The sequence below is a fragment of the Lissotriton helveticus genome, chromosome 2_1, assembly GCF_964261635.1.
Source record: "Lissotriton helveticus chromosome 2_1, aLisHel1.1, whole genome shotgun sequence".
NCBI lineage: Eukaryota > Metazoa > Chordata > Amphibia > Caudata > Salamandridae > Lissotriton > Lissotriton helveticus.
In genome coordinates, this window is record NC_136059.1 from 535,815,147 (window position 1) to 535,839,878 (window position 24,732).

General features: G+C 49.1%; 1 protein-coding gene across 1 annotated transcript in view; it reads left to right on the top strand.

Annotated features, from left to right (window-relative positions):
- The window catches only part of SLC30A5 (solute carrier family 30 member 5), a 311,396-nt gene extending 290,498 nt beyond the window's left edge, over positions 1-20,898 (top strand). Inside the window, exon 16 of the mRNA XM_078675193.1 lies at positions 19,808-20,898. Within this exon, the coding sequence (XP_078531319.1) occupies positions 19,808-19,978 (171 nt within the window). The 3' untranslated portion in view covers positions 19,979-20,898. The remainder of the gene's footprint in view (positions 1-19,807) is intronic.
- The last annotated feature ends 3,834 nt before the right edge of the window (positions 20,899-24,732 follow it).

Here is a 24,732-nt window from a genome sequence, read left to right on the forward strand (position 1 = left end):
CAGTATGCATCTGTTCTTGGCATAGAGGGCTGCAGAGTGGTACATGCCCTCCCAGCCTCCCCGGAAACCTGTGTCTGTCCCAACATTATCTTATTTAGATACACTTACATGGGCATATCTTTATGTACTATACTACACTACTCCATCTAACCCTACTATGGCAAAACAATCTAAGGATGGAGCCGATGCCCATGCGCACTAACACCGAGAGGAGGAGTCATCTATGACGACAAAGACTTCTCCAGAAGAAAAACAAAGTGCAATCATCCGAGCCCAACACCAGATGGCGATCTATTCATAAATGTACCACTCTGCAGCCCTCTATGCCAAGAACAGATGCATACTGGTAAGTAGCATATTCCATTTTGGAGAAATAGCAAATAGATAGACAACTATTCCACGGGATCTATCTCATGTGGTATACTACGTTATTCGTATTGCCTGATTTGCGGACCGTTGACTTAGAAAGTTCCTATGTAACTCAATAAACAGACTACTAAAAAGGTTTGCCTAGGCATGGCAGGCAGCAGTCCGCAGCACGCGAAGTGACAGACAAAGTCCATCCTGCTTGCAGATCAGTGAATACTCAAACTATCAATCCACCCACCACCACCACTATTTCTTCTTATAGCCATGTGTCTAAAGGAAGGACTTGACTTCAGTCTGTTGGGGCTGATTTAGAAGTCCCTTGCGGCTCATTTTCCTCCATTGTTGCGTGACTTTTGTGACGCAGCGGCAGAACAAAAGACTCGCCATGGTGCGGCGTATATATTAAAAAAAACGCATATGGGAGATGCATTACGTTGTAAAGCCCTGCGCCATCAGGGGGCGTTCCGGCGCAATGGAGGGCGTTCCTGCGCAGGAACGAATCCTAAAAGTGGGTGAGGGAAATCTACAAGATGTCAACCAGTCACTTTTAGGACAATGATGCGTGACTCAAACCCTGCGCCTGCTTGAAGCCGACGTACGGCTTGATGCAGCATTGGGGAGATAGGGCACCCCAGAGCATTGCTGGAGCTGCGCCATCGTTGGCACGCAACTCCATCAATGCGCCGCCTTTACGGCACAGGTGCGTAAGGCTTCTGTGACGTTTTGGGCCAATGGGTGGTGGTGGCATGGCGCACAATTACTGCCGCATCCCTGCTACTTTGCAGGGATGCGCCGGTAATTGAAAATATGACCCTTAGTGTCTAGCATTACGCAGTTCTTATCTTTACACTACACTCATACATAATTTCTCAGGCCAATGAAATGAACACAAAATACAAAACAAATAAGCATAGTAGCAAGCAAGGCTACTGAGAAGGAGAGCAGTGCACCTGAAATGCATAGAAGATTTTGAAATATTATTTACCTACAATGTAATCGGCAGCATTATTGCTCTTGGTAAAGAACAAAGATTTGCAAATAACAGAGCCGGATAAAACAGAGTAGTGATGAATAGCTACTACTACTCACCAAGCCCGGTGACCTCTACGCCGAGCGCGTCCAGCAAGTCCCGTTCCCGGTCCATGACATCCGTCCAGCGGTGGGTGGCCTGGTTATAGGTGCGCCGGACCCCAGAGAGCTTAAACATGGCCCGGCACACCTTCTCCCACCGCTTCCGGCGCTCCCGGATGCCATAGCCGGTTGCGATCCTGCCGCCTCCCAGGATGGTCTTGGGGAGGCGGCGCTGGACGTAGAAGATTAGTGCGCCCACCTCCTCCGCGCTAAAGATCTCCCGTGGCACCACTTGCTCCCCCCTCAAACGCCCGCACGGGAGCCGGGCACGGGGTGCGGGACCCTTCTCAGGGTGCTTCCCGGCTCCCTTTACCATGGTCTGGGCAGAAATAAAGTTAAATGATAAAGAAGAAATAGAATAGTGAAGAATAAAAGAAAAGAGTTTAAAAAAGTAGTTTAAAAGTAACTAAAAGTAGCAGAAAACACAAAAATATAGAGCTAGAAAAATAGAGGGATAGATAATAAGTAAAATAGATCAAATAAACTTCAAACAAGCAAAGGATGGCAGAGATTCAGAGAGGATACAGAAAGCATGCCCACAACCATAGCAATGAATGAGAAACAAGATGGCCGCGCCCGTTCACGACCGCGTGGGTAAGTTCGCGCGAGATTTTCCTCGCGAGCACGCGCGAAATTGTACTAGCGAGCAGCACACTTTGCGAGATTACACATAGCGGCCGGAAACGGAATTACGTCACGCAAACAAGATGGCCGCGCCCGTGTACGACCGCTAGGGTAACTTGGCAAACGTATAGCTACAAGCGCCTTGCGAACACGCACAAAATCACGCGAACATACACGCCGCAAAAAAAAAAATCGTGTATTCGCAAGCATTCGCGGCTTCCGAAATCGATCTCGCACGGATTCGCGCCCCAAAAATCGCGCGAAATTGCAGAAAAAACGATTTTTGCTAAACTGAAAGCAATGAGCAGGTGCAAAAGTTCAAACTTAACATTAGTAACATTCACTCTAGTGCTTCCTGAGGGGCCCCTCCAGAGTTTGCAACTATTCTATGACCCTGCTATGACCCAAATAGCAGGCTCATAGAATAGCTACAAGTAGACCATAAAGGTCCTGTGAAAAAAAATTGCACTGCAACAGAAAGCAAATTACAGATAAGGAAGGAAGCAGGTGCCAGCCAGACTGGAAGTTTCAAAATTACTGACACATTAATGACCCACAAATTAATTGATGGCAGTTGAAGAAGGGCAGGTGTGCTTGCTTTCAATGCAACAGAAAGCAAATTAGGAAGGAAGCAGGTGCCAGCCAGACTGGAACTTTCAAAATCACTGACACATTAATCAACCCCAAATTAATTCATGGCAGTTGAAGTAGGGGAGGTGTGCTTGCTTTTTTCAACCCCCATAATCTACAGTGATAAACAAACCTAATGGGTGGCAGTGAGGATGTACCAGAGGGTGGCATGGGTGTCCCAGAGGGTGGCAGTGGTGAAACAGAGGGTGCTGTGAACCTGTGATGATAAACCAGACGTAGAAACAACATAGTCGCGGCCGTTGCGAGCCGAAAAGTAAGTTCGCAATTGCGAAATTGTCCACAAATCCTCGCGAACGCTCGCCAACACAAAAAACGGGGAAATCCGCAAATCCGCGAGAGTTCGCGTATTTTTGCGGATTGCGAATCCGTAAATCCGCAAATTCGCGTACGCGAGATCCGCTAGATCCGCCCATACTTATGTGTGACCTCTCCGGCAGCCCGTTCGTCAGTCTAAAGACTTTGAACTGGTGCCGCGCGTGTTCTAGCGGGGATAAAGCCCGTAGGCGCGCATAGACTCCACCGGCAAGCAGAGATCTCATCCTGGTGGCAGCGGAGTGCGAATGTTGTATTCACTGTGTTTCCTTGCCTTCTAGATACACACGCTTGACTCCCCGAGTTAACCCCAAAGAGTCGAAAGTTGTTTTGTGCCTAGGGAAGCCCGTACTCTTAATCCTTGAAACCAACGTAAACTGTAAGAGTTATCTTTCCCATTTGAAACGTATTGCAAATGTGATCTTCCTAAAGTATTTAATTGGTGGCAGCGATACCAGAATAAACATGTGGTTATTATTTATTTAAATGAACCAGTATTTATTCTACTATTTATTGTAATATTTATTGTGATATTTATTGGTGATATTTATTGTGATATTTATTTTATTTATCTCGCTATTTATTCCCGAAGATCTATTTATTGTATTTATAATATTTATGTCAATAACTGAATCCCAGAAATGCAAATGTGCTTTCCTAACTGAATCCTATCTACAAGAAGAGAATTTTTACATAAAGGAATCGTATTTTTCGACAGCAGTAGTGTGGTGTCCTTCTTTTTGGTGTGGCTGTGCAAGGAGTTATTATTGGGTCAAAGCCGGCTTAACACTACAGCCTTCACTTGCCTTGTCACTTGAGCCAAGCTACCCCCTTTGTGCTGGGCTTGCCCATCGCAGGTCCAACAACTATGAATAGAGAAAATTAGAGATATTGTAAATCAGTTTGTGTCAGTTATTTTTTCCGTATATTTAACAGCCTTCATCCCTAAAGTCAGTTACGCCTTACTAAGGTAATATCAAGGTTGCACTGCAGCAATAAATGTGTGCATATGTGTTTTAGTACACTTTCTGAAAATAAATTCATTTATTTTCACTAGCAAGGTGTGTGTATAAAATTATATATATCAAAAAGTACCACAGTTGGAGGCGTGGCTTGGTCAGCCACCATGGCGGACGCAGCTTGAATAAGCTCGGCGTGTCCACATCTATAATCGGTCACTTATCCTGCATATATCGTCTTGGTGCAGCTCATCCGAAGACCAAAGAACTTCCTATTCGCTACACCCGGTGAATTGGGCCTAGTGCCACTGGTCGAGGTGACACTGCCGAGGCTGGATTGGTGACCGGGCCTTGAGGTGAGGAGTGTTTGGTGGCGCAGGGGGGCCAAGGCATGAGCGGCGGGTGTACCTGCCTCCGCCGGGGCCTGTTGTAGTGCGGCGTCCTGCCCTTCACCCGCTGTCATGGGTGCGGAGGGCCCCGTCTGCCCAGTTTGATTGTCGCTGGGGCCGCGGGGTTCGCTCGGGTTGGGGTTGAGTCGGTGGGGGCGTGGCACGCTACACTTCGGGCCTTCCCAGCCACCTGACCGAGCTCTACCTTGGGCGTGGCTCACCGGGAACTGGTGTTGAGACACTGCTGCCCTGGCCACAAAGCAGCAGCGCTGCATGCACCTGGTGCCTGGAGGCACAACGCACCATCCTTGGCTGAACGCGGCGTGGCCGGCATAGGGCCCACGCTCCGGCCCCTGCTTTGACCACAGAGGCACATGTAACATCCTCCTGGTGCCTCCGACGGATCATTGTGTTCGGGTCCGGGCCTTGCTTACCCTAACCGCGGGCATTTCTTGGCTGATATGGGGCACCACTACTAGGGCTGAGGTGCGGGGGTATACCTTGGAGCCGCCCAGCTGGAAGACAGGACGAGTGTTCATAAGGTACCCTACAGGCAAAGGGGACCCATAGTGTGCCTGACTCCTGCGCAAATTAAGGAGGCCGCCCTGCAAAGTGGGGGTTGCCGGGGCGTGAGTGGCAGGCTGGTGGTCCGGCAATATAGGTCCTGATAGAGGGGCCTACTTGGCTCTCTGCTGCGGGTCGCAGAGGCAGCTTGGCTACACCCAGTGCGGCTTGTGTCCTAGCAATGGGGGGTTTCCGTGAGGACTGGCTCACTGCGCTTTCCCTGGTGACCCCAGTCTGGGGAATTGGTACTATTGTGACCCCAAAAGAGAAATCAAATACTGAACAGTGATCCCTCGAAGTGACTGAGGTGATTGCTCATGATGGGGAAGGATAAGCCTGGCGCCGTGGGTTCGAAGCAAACACCTTGGACCAATACGCCACGATGGCGAGTGGTGGTTCCACACCTGGCCCTCTACCAGATAATGCAGCTCTGTTAGTGGCCATCACAGAGGCGAGGGACACACTGGAGGCTAAGATTGGCGCTTTGGGCACCGAAGTCTTTTTCCTCCATCAAGACCTGAAGAAAGTGGTGGACCGTATCACAGAAGCCGAGACACAGGTGTCCTCTGTGGAAGATAATGTGACGATCCTCCAGCAGCGCGTCAATAAATTGACTACCATTTCCCAAAAGCTAGCCACCCGGGTTGATGATGCAGAAAGCTGCACAAGGCTTAATAACCTACGCTTTGTTGGGTTCCCGGAGGGATGCAAGGGTAACTATATGAGCCGCTTCCTTACCTCGTGGCTTAGAGATTTGCTACCTGCGGAAAAGTTCTCCACGTGCTTCGTGGTCGAGAGGGCCTACCGGGCACTCACAAGGAAACCACCCCCTGGGGAACATCCACAGCCAGTTATCGCCAAGCTGCTCAACTAAGCGGAAAGAGATGCTGTGTTGCAGTTCGCTCGGTCGCACTGAGATAAACTCATTTTTTACTATAGGCCCATAATGATCTTCCCGGATTGCACCTGTTTGATCCAGCAGGAAATACAAACAAAATGGTCCCAGATACTAAAATAAATAAACTATGACTGAGAAATTTTTAGAAAATATAAACAACATTGTTTTTATTCACAACGTATGACATGAAGAATCATTCATAAATTTCATCCATATATAAACATATTTGATGCCCCTATGAAAAGGACAGGGAAGGGTAGTGTTGGATAGTGAGGGTAATGGACTGAATATGAAAATGGTCACTATGACCTCAATAAACTAGAAATAATAAATGTTTAACACACTTGAAAAATCACAGTTCCTAAGTTCATTCAGAAAATATCATGCCTAATCAAAACACAAATAATACATCAAAGAAAAGGCTGAAAATGCAGGAAAGTTTCGACGTTTCGACCCAAAACAGTGCAGGTGTAGGATAAGACCTTGCTAGAGGGTCTTCATCAGGACAAGGGCAGGGACGGGGGCAATAGATCTTATTGTGAGGAAATGTAATCAAGGATGAGGAGTTATCAGACACGTGAATCAGGATCCTGGAGATCTTAGTGGGGTAACAGGACCGTGAAAGTTCATATATGCTTGGTCTCACCAATTACAACAATCTGTCTTGTTCTGACACAGTACAGAATGCTGTGCTCTAATGTGGGGGTCTTGATAGATAAATAATCACGGTAGGTTATATCAGTTTTCTTAACCCCTTCCACGCTGATGACGAGCTGGGCTCGTCATGGCGTAGCCTCCTCGCACGCTGATGACGAGCCCAGCTCGTCATGTAAAGTGCGCTTTAAAAAATCTCAGCGTACGAGCGGAATTCCGCCCGCACGCATGCGGTTAAAGTGGTTTACCACTATCTCGCTGGTACCTCTTATAGAGAGTCACGGAGGTCACGGCCGTTGTTTAAAGAATCTTCAAAGGATAGATGCGTGTTCTAACGGGGGTTCTGTTACTCCAACTCAGTCGGCAAGGTCTTATCCTACACCTGCACTGTTTTGGGTCGAAACGTCGACACTTTCCTGCATTTTCAGCCTTTTCTTTGCTGTATTATTTGTGTTTTGATTAGGCATGACATTTTCTGAATGAACTTAGGAACTGTGATTTTTCAAGTGTGTTAAACATTTATTATTTCTAGTTTATTGAGGTCATAGTGACCATTTTCATATTCAGTCCATTACCCTCACTATCCAACACTACCCTTCCCTGTCCTTTTCATAGGGGCATCAAATATGTTTATATATGGATGAAATTTATGAATGATTCTTCATGTCATACGTTGTGAATAAAAACAATGTTGTTTATATTTTCTAAAAATTTCTCAGTCATAGTTTATTTATTTTAGTATCTAGGACCATTTTGTTTGTATTACTGATCACCCAGGTCCCAGCGACTTATTGGGTCAACCCGTGGGTCAACCCGTGTTTTTATAACATGATCCAGCAGGAAAGGCAGACCTTCACAGCAGCAAAAAAAGGGGCTACGAGACCTGAATATCTCATATATGCTGCTTTATCCTGCCAGGCTCCGTGTTGTATATAGCTCCGAGACTCACTTCTTTGACTCGCCTGAAGCGGTCTTTGCCTGGTCTGATGAGTGGGCACATCTGAAGCCTCACTCCCCGCCGCCTGGTTCTACACCACGATCCTCCAGCCCTGAGCCTGCGTCTTGATTAATCTACACCCTGCGTGGCTTGCACTTGATCATGTTTGACTTATTGCAGTTTGGAATTATCTCATCTACTCTGCACCGAGTTGAGGTGGACTCTGTACACTGTGGTTGACCTGTCCCAGGCACTTATACCCCATTGTTAATGTTATATGGGAATGTCGGGGTCCATTGGAGGGAGCCCTGGGATCTGTGGTTTGGGTCCTGGGCCGTTTCTTACCGCGACAGATGCTCTGATTTCTTGGTAGTGGGAGGTTCTGGGTTTAGGGTCCTGTCATTTCCAGTTTTCTTCATGCACGCAGGCGCTTATCCCCCTTCTCCATTAGGCAGGCCAGCTTAATTGTCCTAAACTTCACATATGGCCATACAGCCGGCTGTCTCCCACGTGGGTGATCTAACGGTAATAACGTGGAACGTCCGAGGGCTGCTTAACATAATAAAAAGAGGGGCTGTACTGCAACAGGCCAAACGCTATGGACCAGACATTCTCCTCCTACAGGAGACTCATTTATTGGGTAATAAGGATCCGTGCATAGCCACGTATGGATATCTACAGGTGTTTCATGCGGGATTCACTAGGGGTTCTCGAGTAACAGCCATTCTCATTCACCGCCGTGTTCCATACATCCATATTAAACACCAAGTTGATCCCGGGGAACGATATGCCCTTTTGTCAGGCACACACTATGGGGAAACACTTAATCTGAGCAACATTTATGCACCCCCACCTTTGGGTAACACGCTTATGGAAAGCATTACTCGTCAGTGGGACGAACTCCCAGAGGGCCTATCCCTTCTGGGAGGGGACTGGAATTGCACTATGACACCGCTAGATAGGAGACTGGGATCAGGTGTGGGTTCTTCCGCCGCGGCCTCTAAGTTGTCATTACTTGCTGGGACATTGGGATGGGCAGACATATGGCGAGAATACCATCCCACTGAGACAGGTTATACATACACGTCCACGGTTCATGGCTCCATGTCTCGTCTAGATTACATATTTACACCACAAAACTACATCTCTAGGTTTTCCCAGGTCTACCACCTTCCATGGGGCTAGTCTGACCATTCCCCGGTCTGGGTGACACTTCAGTTGCACATTCAGAAGCCCCTCTTCAGGTGGCGAATGTCCCCATGGCACCTCCAAGATCCTGACTATCAAGAGTGCCTAAACTCAGCGCTTCAAGAATATCTCAATCTGAACACTGACTCAGCTGCGGCCAAAGAGGCCCTCTGGGAAGCATGTAAGACCACACTTAGAGGGGTAGATATTAGTCACAGGGCAATTGACAAACGCAAACCCTCCGCTCAGAGGGCAGAGCTGAAAACCCAATGTGCATCACTAGAACCGCAATACAGGTTGGATCCCAGTCCCAACATTCACTGTAACCTATCCCTCACACAATAACAGCTGCACCAACACCTTATAGAAGAGGCGAAAGATATCTGGTTGGCGTCCCAACACAGAATATACCAGTGGGGGACAAATCGAGTAAAATGCTACATAGACTCTGTTAGACAGGGAGCACCCCAGCCATAGTCCCAACCATTAGAGGTGGTGATGGAGTCCTACATACGTCCCCTGCAGAAGTGGTTACAGAATTTGCACTACATTTCTCCACACTATACGCACGGCGGGATCAGCTTTCGGAGTACCTCATAGCAGAATTCTTTTGAGACATGCCCCCCAGAGATTGACAGATCAGATGCTAGACCACTTAGATTCCCCCATTACCGTGGACGACTTAACAGTGGCACAAACTGCGAACCGGCCCGGCCCTGGTCCTAATGGGTTCCCCATAGAATTCCTCTGCTCTAATATGTCCAGTTGGGCCAACATCTGTTAGACACAATACACGAGGCCCTGATAGGCAACTGTTACCCAGAGACTGATGCCAAGCTGAGATAGTCCTCTTCTTAAAGCCTGGTCACCTTCCAGAAGATCCATCCTCATACGGTCCTAAATCCCTAATTAATTTTGAATCCATACTCCTGGGGAAAGTCCTGGCAAATCATCTGCGGACCTGCATTCAAGATCTGATCCACCTGGATCAATCTGGTTTTATGCCACACCGAGCCACCCGCCATACTATTCTCCGGGTCCATAATGCTATGGTATTGGGCCCGGAGCGAGAACGCCCTGCAGCCATACTCCTCGCCGGTATAGACAAGGCCTTTGACTCCCTGAGCTGGGAGTATTTATTCCAGCTTTTGGAGGCGAGCAACTTCAGCCCGCGTTTTCTGGCATATGTACGCCTGCTTTACACAGAACCTATGGCCTTAGTGCGTATCGCCGGTTATGGCTCTCCCTTTTTTCCCATCAGCCGCGGCACGTGACAGGGCTGTCCCCTGTCACCACTCCTATACGCCTTGGCGGTAGAACCCCTAGCGATATGGGTTCGCCAAGATCCGGTTCTCCAAGGTTTTGACTGGCCAAGATCAGAACCAGATCTCATAGCATTATATGCAGACGATGTCTTATTTTTCATGATGGATCCACGGATCTTAGGCCGACGTATTTTGCAAATTCTTCGAGTCTTTGGCCAGGCCACCAGCCTTCATACCAACCCTTCCAAATCAGTGTTGTTCCCAGTTGCTGCCGACGTATACTCGTAATACAGGGCCTCCCAACTCCTGGTCATTAATGATTGGTGGTATAAAACACCCATGGACCCGGTGTTTGCCCTGGAGCACACAGCTATGGAAGGGATTCCTTTCCTAAGGCTGTTATACAGTGTGCAGAAACTTGATTCTCTACCCCATGCCAGCAGAACGACAATACGGCTGTGGAGATATACGGTCCGGCGAATGGGTTGGCATGGGCGCTTGACCGAGACAACGCCATTGTGGCAGGGTACCTACTTACGCCAGGTGACACCATTGACAGGGTTCCGTCAGTGGGATCACACTAGGGGATATTATGCGGGGTACTATGTTAAAATCCTTTTAGCAACTTCAGGACGAGTTCCATCTTCATAAGACTCAGTTTTATAAGTATCTCCAACTACGCCACGCTCTCACTTCAGTGCTTCAGCGATTAGATGACCTCCCTGAATTCCACCCGCTAGAGGGCTGTCTCCTTATGGGCGACTCGGGCGTACACAAAATTAGGCAGATTTACCAAACCATGTCAACACACTACACCACGATTCTCCATAAGACTAGGAAAGCATGGCAAGATGATATTCCAGAATTGACCGATGACGATTGGGCAGAGGCTATAGCAAGTCCTAGGGGTTCTGCAGTGTCCTCTAGATACCTTGTTATTCAATTTAAATATGTCCATATTCCACATGCCTTTCGTTTCTGGAGGATGGGAGTCATTGCATCCCCTCAATGCCAACGCTGTGATAGGGAGGCGGTGTCATTTTTACATACGGTGTGGAATTGCTCTGTATTGTTTGGGAAAAGAAAGGAAAAGCGCAAGTGAGAGCCGGTGCCTGGAGCCCATCCACGGTGGGCCTATGCCAGGAAAACAGATCGGCTGGATGCAACTGCATTTTAAGGGGAGGGTCTCCAGTTATAACAATCATTTGTCAACTGTCCACACCACCGAACCCCTAAAAAATGGAAAAACATTGTAGTTTTGCAGCGTGAATCTTTCTGGATTCACTATGCTGTGCATTATTCCGCGGTCTTGTGGTTGGGTCCAGTGGTTGGGTCCGGATTCGTAGTCTTTTCTTTTTTTTTTTTTTTTCTTAGCCCAGGTGGGCGTCGGCGTCACACCCCCTAGGGTGTATTTCCGGTGACGTCGGCATGCTTCCTGCGGAAGCTCCCACTCTTGGGCGCCATCTTCAGATTCTTTTTTTTCCGCGGTCGGGTCTGGATCGTTCCCGTTTGGGCTCCAGACATTTTTGGAGAAAGAAGAAAGAAAATACAGAAAAGACGAGGAGAAGTCATCTGAAGACTCCAGGGGACTTCATCGACGAAAAGTCAGCAAGGAGAAGGCGTTTTTCATCGAGATCCTCGACGACCGTCGACGAACACGCGACCAGAGAGGCCCTGGACGCTCGATGATGGACAACACGCCGTTCAAGTTCTGCCGTAACTGCCACCACAAGTACGCGCAGAAGGACCAGCACCCGGTATGCAACCTTTGCCTACCGGTGAACCACGAAAGCGGAGACTGCAACGCCTGTTCCGCCTTCGCCCCGAAGACCCTTCGTGTGAGAGAGAGGCAGAGGGTAGCACACGCCACCCTGCAGGGGAAGGCCCCGACTCCATCACTCTACGAGCTGGGGATGTCCTCCGAGGAAGAAGACAACGCTGCCGCCGAAGACGACAGCTACACGGTCGTAGAGACCGATTACACGAAGACTTCTGACAAGGTAGGAGACTCTTCGGCCCCCAAGAACCCGAGAGACTCTGAGTCTAGAAAAAAGACCCCGAAAGCGCCGACGCCAAAAAAGGCGGCGTCCGCGACTACTCCCAGGCCCAGCGGATCCTCCGAGAAGGAGTCCCCGGCGCCGAGAGCTGCTGATCAGCAGAAAACGTCGAAAATCGTCCCCGAAAAGGATGGATCGACGCCGAGGGAGAAGGACCCAAAACTGACGACGACGACCAGAGACCCAAAATCCGGTTCGACGTCGACGTCGAAAACTTCGACACCGAAAGGCACGGCGACGAGCCATCCGCCGAAAAGAACGGCCGACCCATCCGACGCGGAACACGCGGCCGAGATGGATAAGAAGAGAAGGCGCCTCGAGGCAGAAATGGAGAACATCATGCAGCGGAAGAAAGATTTCGACGCAAAGATGAAAGCCTTCACGATCCCTCACAAGACCAAGCCACCGGTGGTGGAGGCGGTCGAGGAGGAAGATGAGATCGCCGAAGTCGCCGAGGAACAAGACCAGGACGTCGAGGTGATCGACGACCAGGAGGAGTACGAGAATCCCTACGATAGTTACAACTATGGGGAGGAAGAGGAAAGCAGGACGGACACAGAGTCGGCACCCTCTGACCTACAGGAGGTAGATTACATAGATGTCGACACCGACAGCCCGGAGGAGGTGGTCGACACTTACCCTTCGAGGCTCTCGCCGCCGGACGACATCGGGGCCTACAACTCAGTGATACAATCTGCCGCAGCAGCTTTCAAGCTCAAGCTCGACGAAGAGAAGCAGAAAGCAGACTTCCTTCTATAAACATTGCTCCCAACACAAACGAGGAGCCAATTCCTTCCAATGCTCGAAAGCGTCTTGGCTCAGGGGAAGGAAGCATTCAGGGAGCCCGCAACATGCAAGGCAGTAACTCCCAGAACTGAGAAGAAGTACAAACATTCCACAAAGGACCCGGCCTACATTCAGGGCACGGTCTCCGCAGACTCCATTATCACGGCCACAGCAAGGAGGAGGGGTAACGTACCCACTACCTCGGGCCCGCCACCGGATAAGGAGAGCAAAAGGATGGATCTGGTGGGCAGAAGGATCGAACAGAATGCCGCGACCCACTGGCGCATGGCTAATTCCAACGCACTGATAAACAGGCACATGTACCAGATCATGGAGGGGCTGGGGCAGTTGGTGAAGGACCTGCCCCAGGATGCCAGGCAGAAGGCCGAAAAGCTGGTTGAAGAGGGAAAAAACGCGGCAAATTCTTGCCTTAAGACGGCCCTGGATGGGGCAGACACAGCCAGCAGGCTCATGATGATGGGTGTCACGGAAAGGAGGCACGCCTGGCTCAGGATCTCAGGTTTCAAACCGGAGGTGCAACACAGCATCCTGAACACACCGTTCAACGGCAACACGCTTTTCGGAACAACAGTTGATGAAACGCTCAGTCAACTGAAAAAAGATAACGAAACAGCAAGATCCATGGGAGCATTGCAGTTCAGAGGGAACAAGAGGGGCACCCCGTCACGGAGGCACGGCGGGAGAGGCGGAAACTAGCCAGGTACATCACACCAGGCTTTCCAGCAAACGCACCAGGCAGACTCGCAGGCTCAGCATGGTCAGCAGAAGCAGTCCTGGCAGTACCAACAAAGAGGCCAGTCCTTTCGAGGGAGAAATGGACGGGGACAAAATAGAAGAGGGGGGCAGCAGCCCGCCTCTAACTGACTTAAAAAAACTCCGTGTGCCCGCCCTCAAAAAAGATCCCAGGGGGCAGCACGTACAGATGGGTCAAGACAAACTAGACACCTACGACCACATGACACCAGTGGGAGGAAGATTAAGATTTTACCTCCGAGAGTGGAGGGAAATCACATCAGACAAATGGATCCTCAACATTATCCAATTCGGATACTGCATAGAGTTGGAGGGGAGGCCAACAAGCAGAAAACCAAAAAGAAAACAACTAGCAAGCAAGCAGCTAGAGTGTCTTCAGGAAGAGGCAAAGGAACTCCTGCGGAAGCAGGCCATAGAACGGGTACCCTTCAAGGAAAGAAACACAGGAATATACTCAATGTACTTCCTGGTACCAAAGGTAGACGAGACAATGAGACCCATTCTGGACTTACGGTTCCTGAACAAATTCATAAGAACGCAAAAATTAAAAATGACCTCCCTGCAAGAGGTGCTCCCACAATTGCAGACCGGGGACTTCATGGTCACAATAGACCTCAAAGACGCCTACCTGCACATCCCAATGAACAGAAAGCACAAACACATGCTCAGGTTCACCATTGGAGAAAGCCACTACCAGTTCACGACACTGGCCTTCGGACTGAAATCAGCACCAAGAGTTTTCACAAAGTGCCTCGCAGCAGTCGCAGCGCACCTACGAAGGCAAGGAATACACGTATACCCTTACCTGGACGACTGGCTGGTGAAAGCAAACTCATACCAGAAAGGCAAGCAGCACGCACAGACAGTGACGAGCACGCTCATAAGCCTGGGGTTCTCCATCCATTGGAAAAAATCTTCAATGGAGCCGGAACAAGTGAAGATCTTCCTGGGGGCACAGATCAACACCTTACAGGGCAAGGTGTTCCCCAGCGAGAAGAGGGCGAGGGCGCTGGTGAAGGAAACACGCCTCTACCGGAAGGGACAAGCTCGGACAGTGAGGACTGCGAGCAAGATCATGGGCATGATGGCATCATGCATCCACCTGGTACCAAATGTACGGCTCCACATGAGACCCATTCAAGAATGGCTACAGGAACAATGGTCACAAGCTACAGGCGGTTGGGAGGATCTAGTGGTTGTAACGCACGCAGTGCAGAAGGAGATGGCATGGTGGACCATGGAGAACATAACAAAGGGAAAGCCTCTAACGCCCCCAACGCCAACAGTGACCATCACCACAGACGCATCCCTGAAGGGATGGGGCGCTCACATGGAGGAGCTCAAGGTGAGGGGACTGTGGACGACAACAGATGCGGCAAAGCACATCAATTACCTAGAACTGAAGACAATCTTCCTTGCACTGAAAGCCTTTCAAACAAGACTGTACAAACACAAGGTATTGATACAAACAGACAACACCACTGCGATGTTCTACATCAACAAGCAGGGGGGCACACAGTCAGCACCGCTTTCAACACTGGCGCAGGAGATATGGAGATGGGCCATTCCTCTCAAGATAGACCTGCTAGCCATACACCTACCAGGGAAGGACAACATACAAGCCGATTGGCTCAGCAGGCAGACATCGGCATCCCACGAGTGGGAGCTCAATGCTCAGGAGACAAGGTACCTGTTCGACAGGTGGGGGACACCATCGGTGGACCTGTTTGCCACACGCCAGAATGCAAAATGCCAAAACTTCGCATCCAGGCAGCCCGAGGAGGGGTGACTGGGGAATGCCCTATGGGTAGATTGGTCAAGGAAATTTGCTTACGCCTTTCCCCCGATACCACTGATGCACAGAGTGTTGAGCAAGTGCAGAGCGAGCAACATGACACTGATACTGGTCGCACCGCAGTGGGCGAGGCATACATGGTACTCGCAGATCATGGAGATGACACAGTGTGCACCCCACAGATTCAGCAGGAGGAAAGACCTACTCTCCATGCAGAACGGAGAGGTACAACATCCAGAGCCAGAGAGCATGAGCCTAGTAGCGTGGCTCCTGAGGACATAGAGTTCGCACATTTGAGACTACCAGAAAGCACCCTGAGGGTACTTCGGGAGGCACGAAGGCCCAGCACTCGAAAGTGCTACGTTGCGAAATGGAAAAGATTCACAATATGGTGCAGACAGGAAAGACTCCACAATAAAATGAAGAGGGACTCCACAGTGCTAAGGTACCTGACGCACTTGCTGGAGAAGAACCTTAGCTCATCCTCTTTAAGAGTTCACTTGGCAGCGATAGTCGCCTACACAAGGGGAGAAACGTGCAGGAGCTTCTTCACATCACAGGTGGTGAAGAGATTCCTAGAAGGAGCGAAAAGGATCGCACCACCCAAGTGGGTGCCGCCACCTGCATGGAACTTGAACACAGTCCTAACGGAACTCATGAAAGAGCCTTTTGAACCACTTCACAAGGCCTCCCTAAAGATGCTAACTATGAAAACAGCCTTCCTGGTTGCAATAACGTCCTTACGCAGAGTAAGCGAGCTTCAAGCGCTGACGCTACAAGAACCCTACATACAAATACACAATGATAGAGTTGTGATGAGGACTGACCCACACTTCATGCCGAAGGTGGTATCCAAATTTCACATGAACCAGTCTATACAGATACCGAGTTTTTTCCAAAAACCAACAACTAGCGCAGAGCGAGCTCTGCACACCCTGGACGCCAGAAGGGCAGTCATGCACTACATTGAAAGGACAAAGGGACACAGGAAAACAAAACAATTTTTTGTGCCATTCGCAAACAGCTTCATGGGGAAAGCAGTAACCAAAAAGACCATTGCACGATGGATCGCACAGACGATTCAAATCTGCCACAAGCGTGCAGGACAAGAACTGGCAGAGGGGACACGTGCCCACTCCACCAGGAAGAAGGGCGCTACAATAGCCTTCCTGGCTAACACACCCATAGAGGACATATGCCTGGCGGCAACATGGGCTTCGGTGCACACGTTCACGAAGCACTACTGTGTGGACATACAAATGAACAAGGAAGCTCAAGTTGGACAGAAGGTGCTACAGCACATATTCAACACCCAACGCTCATCTTCCACCCAGCCGCCACAGAGATGAGAAACCGCTACAAAATCTATGCACAGCATAGTGAATCCAGAAAGATTCACGCTGCAAAACGAATAGTTTTCTTACCTGTCGGTGTAGTTTTGCAGCTTGAAGATCTTTCTGGATTCACTAGCGAACCCACCCACCTCCGCCAGAAAGATGAGGCTGGAGAGAGAAGAGGTGGTTAACTAAAGAAAGGACTTTAAAAGTACAAAGCTGTAAATACCAACTAAATAGAACATTGCCATTACTTCGGAAACGAAAGAAACACGGAAAAAAAGAACCCGAAGATGGCGCCCAAGAGTGGGAGCTTCCGCAGGAAGCATGCCGACGTCACCGGAAATACACCCAAGGGGGTGTGACGCCGACGCCCACCTGGGCTAAGAAAGAAAAAAAATAAAAGACTACGAATCCGGACCCAACCACAAGACCGCGGAATAATGCACAGCATAGTGAATCCAGAAAGATCTTCAAGCTGCAAAACTACACCGACAGGTAAGAAAACTATTCGTTTTATAACATCAGTGTTTTTCCTATAAATGTTATGTAACATGTGTTTTTCTAACAAGATTCTTGTATATAAACGTTTGAATTCAGCTTTTCCTTACTCCACCACAGCCACTGGGTATCACACCATGGGTGATCATCTCGTTTGATGTGCATTAAACGTAAAGTCCATCTATCCTAAACTCCTCCAGGCCATAAAGATTGAGACTGCCGCTGTGACTAGTGGTGCTGGCGCTGGTAACTTGCGCTTTCAAATACTATTCCCTCCTCGTATTTTAGCAACTGTATGGTGATTTTAGACTATTCAGGCGCATTTTAACAGTGATTTTAAACTGTTAACTTGATGCTACGGTGATTTTAATACTGTTAAAATTGATGTTACGGTGATTTTAAAACTGTAAACATTTGCTCCTTACCTCCTCTGCTCGACTCCTAGACTGCAACTACCCACCAAAGCTCCCTGGTCCGTCACGGCAAGTGCCGATAGTACGGAGGGGGCGGAGGGCGCAGGTAGCGAGCACAGCACTTCCGGCTTGGGAGTGCAGTATAGGGGTGAGCGGGCTAGTCGTTGAAACCCTGGGACTACAAATAGCTTGTCAGGGCAGATACGGGGGTCCATAAAGATTGAGACTGCCGCTGTGACTAGTGGTGCTGGCGCTGGTAACTTGCGCTTTCAAATACTATTCCCTCCTCATATTTTAGCAACTGTATGGTGATTTTAGACTATTCAGGCGCATTTTAACGGTGATTTTAAACTGTTAACTTGATGCTACGGTGATTTTAATACTGTTAAAATTGATGTTACGGTGATTTTAAAACTGTAAACATTTGCTCCTTACCTCCTCTGCTCGACTCCTAGTGTCAGGATTATGCTCCACAGGATCCGGTCGTTGCTATATAGGGGTCCACCTCCAGATGTTACCAACTCCCTGACTGTACTAACAGGGAGTTCGAACCATCAGTTGTTGAGCCCGTTCCTTTTTAATTTATATGCAGCCCCCTTAGCCAACATCATCAGGAACTGTGGGTTCGTCCCTCTATCTTACGCGGATGACACCCAAATAGTGGTGTATATCTCAAACAATACCACTGAACCCGCGAACAGATTCAGACTCTACATGGACCAGGTCAGCCACTGGATGCAGGACAACTGCTTAAAATTAAATAGCGAAAAATCGGAGGTTATGCTACTGGGGGCCAACCCAGACATCTGGTCTAACCTCTGTGGCCGGCTAGCCTCGGCAGATGTCCTTCGCCGGTGGACAACGTAAGGAACCTAGGTGTCATATTTGACTCCAAACTAACGTTTGAAGAACAAATAAATAACCTCTCCTCATCTGTTTGGTATACGCTGAAACTCATCAGGAAATTGCTACCATATATCCCACCTGACACCTCTAAACCCCTGGTTACATTGCTAGTGCTTTCCAAACTAGATTACGGCAATGCTCTATATGTAGGGCTACAAAAACAGATGTTACTAAAACTTCAGCCGCTCCAGAATGCCGCAGCCAGGGTGGTTCTGAACATTCCCAAGTTCGAACCTGTAGCTCAAAAAATGAGAGGCCTACACTGGCTCACTGTAGAAAAAAGAATTCTGTTTAAGTCAGCATGCCTAGTGTACAAATCATTGCATGGTTCAGGCTCACTCTTCTTAAAAAGAAGCCTAAAACCCTATGAACCAACCAGGACTCTAAGATCTAGTAGTGCTAAGCTCCTCGTGACCCCCAGATTCAAACCGCTAAGGTGGGGGGGGGGGGGGGAAGCTTCATAGGCAACACGGCAAAAACATGGAACAAGCTTCCCGTTGAACTGAAAAACAGCCCCTCTTTGTGGTCCTTCCGTAAGAACCTAAAAACCTGGCTTTTCTCATCTTAGCCTGGGGGCACACTAGATCCACTATCGGTCAGTTTTTATCTTTGACAGCGCCAAGATGCCTTCGGGCATTCGAGCGCTCTACAAATCACAAAATCAAATCAAAAATCAAATCATGAAAGACCATACCTTTCTTTTCATTCCAGGTCGGAGGAAAGCCCGGGTTTCTTTCCTTAGATGTTAGTGACTACCCTTTTTCCCTAGCAGCGCACCAGGCTGACCATTTTTCGATCATCAGTCTTGACTGATTCACAGTAGGGGAACAGTGCTATCTCCTGGGAAGTTCATTCTCTTCCATAGCACATCATATGCCAATAGAAAGTGTAATCTTCCATGCTTTGCTCACATTCTGATGCCTTAGGTATGGGTTCTTGTTTTCTAAGCACAATATTCTTTGTGTTATACCTTATGGTGCAACAGGGTTTCACTGTGTAATCTAACCTACAGGCAGCCAGTTCTTATGGTTAAAAGCGAAGCGGCCATGGCAGGTAGGATATGGGAGTGTATCTGGTTGGCATGCATCATCAGTATTGCTTGTTAGGAAGGCTCATGAGTTATGTTGGCTTGTTAGTTGATCGTTGGGAAGTGATTTAACTATTTTCTCTTTTCTCTGCCAAAGGAACAAATTGACTAAGGGCATTCATATTTAGGACCTATTTATCTTGTGATGTTTACTATGACACTATCAAATCTATTATGGTTGAATTTATACATTTCTTGTTTTCTTACTTAAAGGTGACATCCTTTCTCAAAGATGCTGGCGTTAACAATCTGACTGTTCAAGTGGAGAAAGAAGAATATTTCCAGCACATGTCTGGCCTCAGCACAGGATTTAACGATGTTCTAGTTATGACCAAACAAATGGACTCTGTGACATATTACAAAGACAGGACTTACATCATGTGACAAACCCTCTAGACCTACCCCTTTGATTCAGAAAGAAAAAGCACTCTCACTGTTCTGTTTTATCAAGAATGGAAAACGGTGCTTGCCCGGAATTCGAAAGGATCGATGTGGACTGTTTTCTCGACAGAAATAATCCTTCGTTAAGATCGGATCAATATGTTTTGTAATCTAATATGGACTTTACCATAACTTGTATATCAGGAAATAATGTATGTTTGCCATCCAATTTGAGATACTGTACTTTTGTTTAACAAAACATTCTGATTTGTTCTTTTTTTCTTTTGAATTGGATAACACTAGCGTGTTGTGTTCCAGTGTCAAAAATAATATCTGGCAGAAGAGAGGAAATAAGTCAGATTTGCAGTTAATTATTCAGATATCTCTGATACAGAGTAAAACTGAAACAACAATGACAAAAACACGAATAAGAGCTTGCTCTTTGTTTTGAAAAGAGTAGAGCCATGCACTTTTGTAAAACGGGCAGATGCGTAAAATATCTCCACATTCCTTGTGCAGTAGTCTTCAACAGGCCATTCAAGCATCATACTCTTCGAAAACTTGACTAACTGTATAAAGTTAAGTGATGTTTTAGCAAAGAGCTAGGTACTCTGGCTGTCATGTATATATTTTTTTTTAATAATTGGATTTGTTGAACAAAATGTTTCACAGTCTGGACTATATTTTGTGCATTCCACTGATTCAAAATACAGGGCAAAAAATTATTGTACCCCTAAATTTGACAATAACCTTTTTTGTTTACATCCATTTGAAGCAAACACTTTGCTATATTGGTAAGTTTTCTGATCAGTTTCATCAGAAAATGACTGCACAGTTAGAAATAAAATCTATATTTATGAATTTTCTGTATATAAAACTGATTTCTAAACCTACATTTCGTATTAAAGAAAGTTTGCAAAACATTTATTTTATTTGAGAGTGAATACAAATTCTGTTTTCTATTGTCTGTGACATGATTTTACATGTGGCTCTGACATAAAAATGGTAGAACAGAAGATTATTTTAATTGTATTTCGATTTGTTTAAAGCTTTTATACTCTGTATAGAAGTAGGACCGCAGAGCTGTGTCTTTTTGCCATACAATATCGAGAACATTAAAGAATGGGAGAAAAGCAGGCAGAACGTTTTGAAGCAAGGGTAATTCTTCAATACACCCATTATCATGACCATTCCACTCCCCTAAACTACAACAATAGCCTCTTCCTCTCCTCACGTCTGTAGGTCTGTAGTACATGTACTGTAAATATACACAATAGGTCACTGTGGCATTGATGAAGATTGCTCTTGAAAGGAGGAGGCAAGACACAGTGGGGTACAAACTGTAGATTCTTAATTGAGTTACATGAAATGTGCATTCACACTTAAGAAGCACATGCTGCACCCAGTCTGTCTCCATAAGCAATTCCCTATAAGTCACACATGATTTTTGTCTCTTTATCAGTGACAGCTGACTGCTATACAAAGGCTAGATACATAACACACATACATCTCTAAATAAAAATATAAAATACATTTAATCTTTTTTCACCAGGGCCCCAGCTGTGCAAGAAGAAACATATGAAAGAAGAAACATATTTGTGGCATGTGTGGATGTAGATACACATGCTGTGTATACTCCTGCCATCTAGTGTTGGGCCTGGATGTTTTTGTTCGAAGGAGTCTTTTGAGTCACGGTTTCCTCTCCCTCTGTCAGTATTGTTTCTACTCTCATTTCTCCTATTACTGTCTCGGATCGATGTCTACGTCCCTTGTCTCAAGCGACTTTTTGGTTGTTCTCAGTCTCACACACAGTCTAGCCCTTCGGGCCTCCCAGTCTCATTTCAGTCTTCTCAAGAATGCCTCGACTGGGATGGAAGGGACGCCCTTTAGAATCTGTCCTTGCTGCTATGCAAAGTACACCTGGACCGATCTCCGTCAGGTCTGCAACATCTGCCTCGCCCGAACACGACAAGGCTGCCTGCCGCTCCTTCCACTCAAACAAAACTCTCCGCAACTACAGGGCCCGTCGTCTCAAGGTACCTAGAAGAAGCAGAGACGACCCCCTAAACCCCTTCAGCATCAAGGACCTCTAGGTAGAACACGTGAAGCCATCGGCCGCTGACAAGGAGGTTTTCTCGTCCGACACAAGCTCAAGCTCCAACCTAGAGATCGAGGCCATTCTGTCAGCATAAGTGGTAGTGAGTACGATTCCCCCTCTCCATCTCCCTTGACACTGCTCACATGTCGAGCAGCTCTCCACAAGTGGTCGTCCAGAGCTTGGCTTCAGGGCTGCCACTGCTTTCGAGCCATGGTCGGAACTAAACCTCCCCGTCAGACGCAATGGGTGGCCTCAGCTCGGCAATGAAGAAACCATTAAAGTCGGCGCTGATTCACCTGTCTGAGCTGAAACCCTCTGCATCAAAAACTAAATTGGTGCCAGTCCTGAAGACTCCAGTGTTGGCTCCGGAGCCCTTGGTGCCAACGACAGTCGAACTGATCCTGCAGAAGCTCCTGGATGAGATCATCCCTCAGCAGCGGCATCTGGTGATAAATCTCCACATGGGCCAGCTGAGATTCGAGGAAGCCCTCAACATCCCATTTCCAGCAAAACACAGGAACGTCCGACAAGGCCACCAGCCCTATGCCGGACATTGAGCCACCACCACTCCCTCCTTCTCCAGCAAGACTACGGCATTCTCTAGACCCGCCTGACTCACCATCTGACCCCCTCTCAAATACATCTCGGAATCACTGCACTCCGATACAGGGGAACACGGGGCTGCCAGGGATTCATATGATGTGGACCCTCCAGGGGACACTGATCTTGTAGTCTACCCAGCCTGCTCCTCCCCTCCAGATGACTCTACTTCGCACCACAAGTTGGCGGCAAGGGCAGCCTCGTACTACAAGGTTGATATGCCTGTCGTCCCCATAGAATAGGATTTCCTCTTCGAGACCCTCTTCACAACCCAAGCTCCAACCAATATTTGCCCGTGCTTAAGGGCATGCTTCTTCCAGCCCCTGACATTTTTCAAGGCCCAGTCAAAGCCAGGGTTATCCCTCCCTGGGTGGATAAAAAGCACAAATAACCCCCTACTGACACCATCTTTGTTCGGAGACAACTACTCCCAGACTCCCTGGTGGTACATACCGCTCGCAAGCGGGCGAACACTCATGGCACCGCTAGAACCCCATCACCAGATACGGAGAGTAAGTGAATCGATGCCTCAGGCAAAAGAGTGGTACATTGAACAAGGGAACCCGTATTAGGTAGCAGAGGACCTTGGGTGATTAGTCATTTTAAGAGGAACAATGGTCGGGGCGTGGCTAGCAGCCAACGGAGATGGTGGCAGCCTAACGAGGCTCCCGGACCCACCGCCCGTAATCCGTGAATCTATCCTGCCACAGACTGGGGAACCCCGTGAAAATAGCGGGCGACCTCAACGACATGTTGCTGCCTGCTCCGGTGCCGTGATCAAGCCGTTTCTTGCCCTGAGAGCGAGGTGTGAGTCCGAACCCAAGCTGCGGACCTGAAGCACAAAATGGCGGAGGCTCTGTGACCGCCGGAACACCGAGACCGGAGGCGCGAGCCCTGCGGCTCACTTGAGAGGCCAGGAGGGCGGCCGGGGTGAGCTAAGGGGCGATTGCCCACCATCAAGATCCTACGGCCCCCTACGACAGCGGGGGCGCCTGGAGGTCCAGCCGCGGCGCACCGCTGCCTTGGAGCGGCCCCTCCCTACCCGGGAGACCTAAATCGAGACCCCGGCGCCTGGCGGGGCCTACCTCCCCTGGGGTGAGCGGGCACGCCCGACAGGCGCACCAAGCCGCTGCGGCTGCTCCGGCACGGGCGGCGCCCCCTGGGTGTATATCCTCTCGACGCCTGAGCCCCCCCGGAGCTGGGGGTGACTGGACTGGGGGCCCCGACTCTGTTGCGGCCATTGACGCCGGCGAGTGGCGAGCCGAGCCTCCCGCATCTTTGTTGGATTGGAGTGCTGGGCGGGCTGGGGTCAATCTGCCCCCCCCCCCCCCCGCTTAAGGACGGACTGCTCCGCCTGGCCCTCGAACTGCCCGCGCACGGAATGGCGGCAGGAGTCGTCTGAGGACAACGCACAGCAGCCGCATTGAGCCTGAAGCACCTCTACTCGGGACCCAGGGACCGGCGGCTGTGCACAACCACAGAGAGACGCCCTGAAGTGGGCGACCCCCGCGGAGGCCGGTGCAGAGCCCGCGCAACTGTAGCTGCCTCACCCCTGCGGACCCTGGAAATTTAGACCCCGGCTTGCGGGCCTACGACCCTGTGGAGCTGGCGCCCCACTACCAAAATGAGCGGTGAGCAGTGAATGAGTGCGGCGCCGCAGGGGTGCGAGTGGAGGGTCGGGGGGCCTGCAGTGGCGGCGGAGCCCTGCTACGAGACGACTGTGGAGCGGAGACTGAGGCACTGCATGGCACCTGAGAAACCTGTAGGTGAGAGAGCAGCGGGGAAGGAACGCGGAACCAGACGCTGAAGAGGCTGGTGGAGTCCCCACGTATCCTTGGTGAAGCGTCACCTAATCGACCGTAAGCCTCTGGGCCCTGGGATTGACCCCGACTAAGCCCAACATCGGCCCTGGGGTGCGATCTACTTTGCACTGGGCGAGGGGAGACGGCCCCCAGGGCCTCGATAACAGGGGTACGACGCCTGACCAGCTCCAACAGCGGACCTGAGAGGAGCCCTGGAGGCGAGCAACGTCGGGGCACAACACAACTGGCTCTGAAGC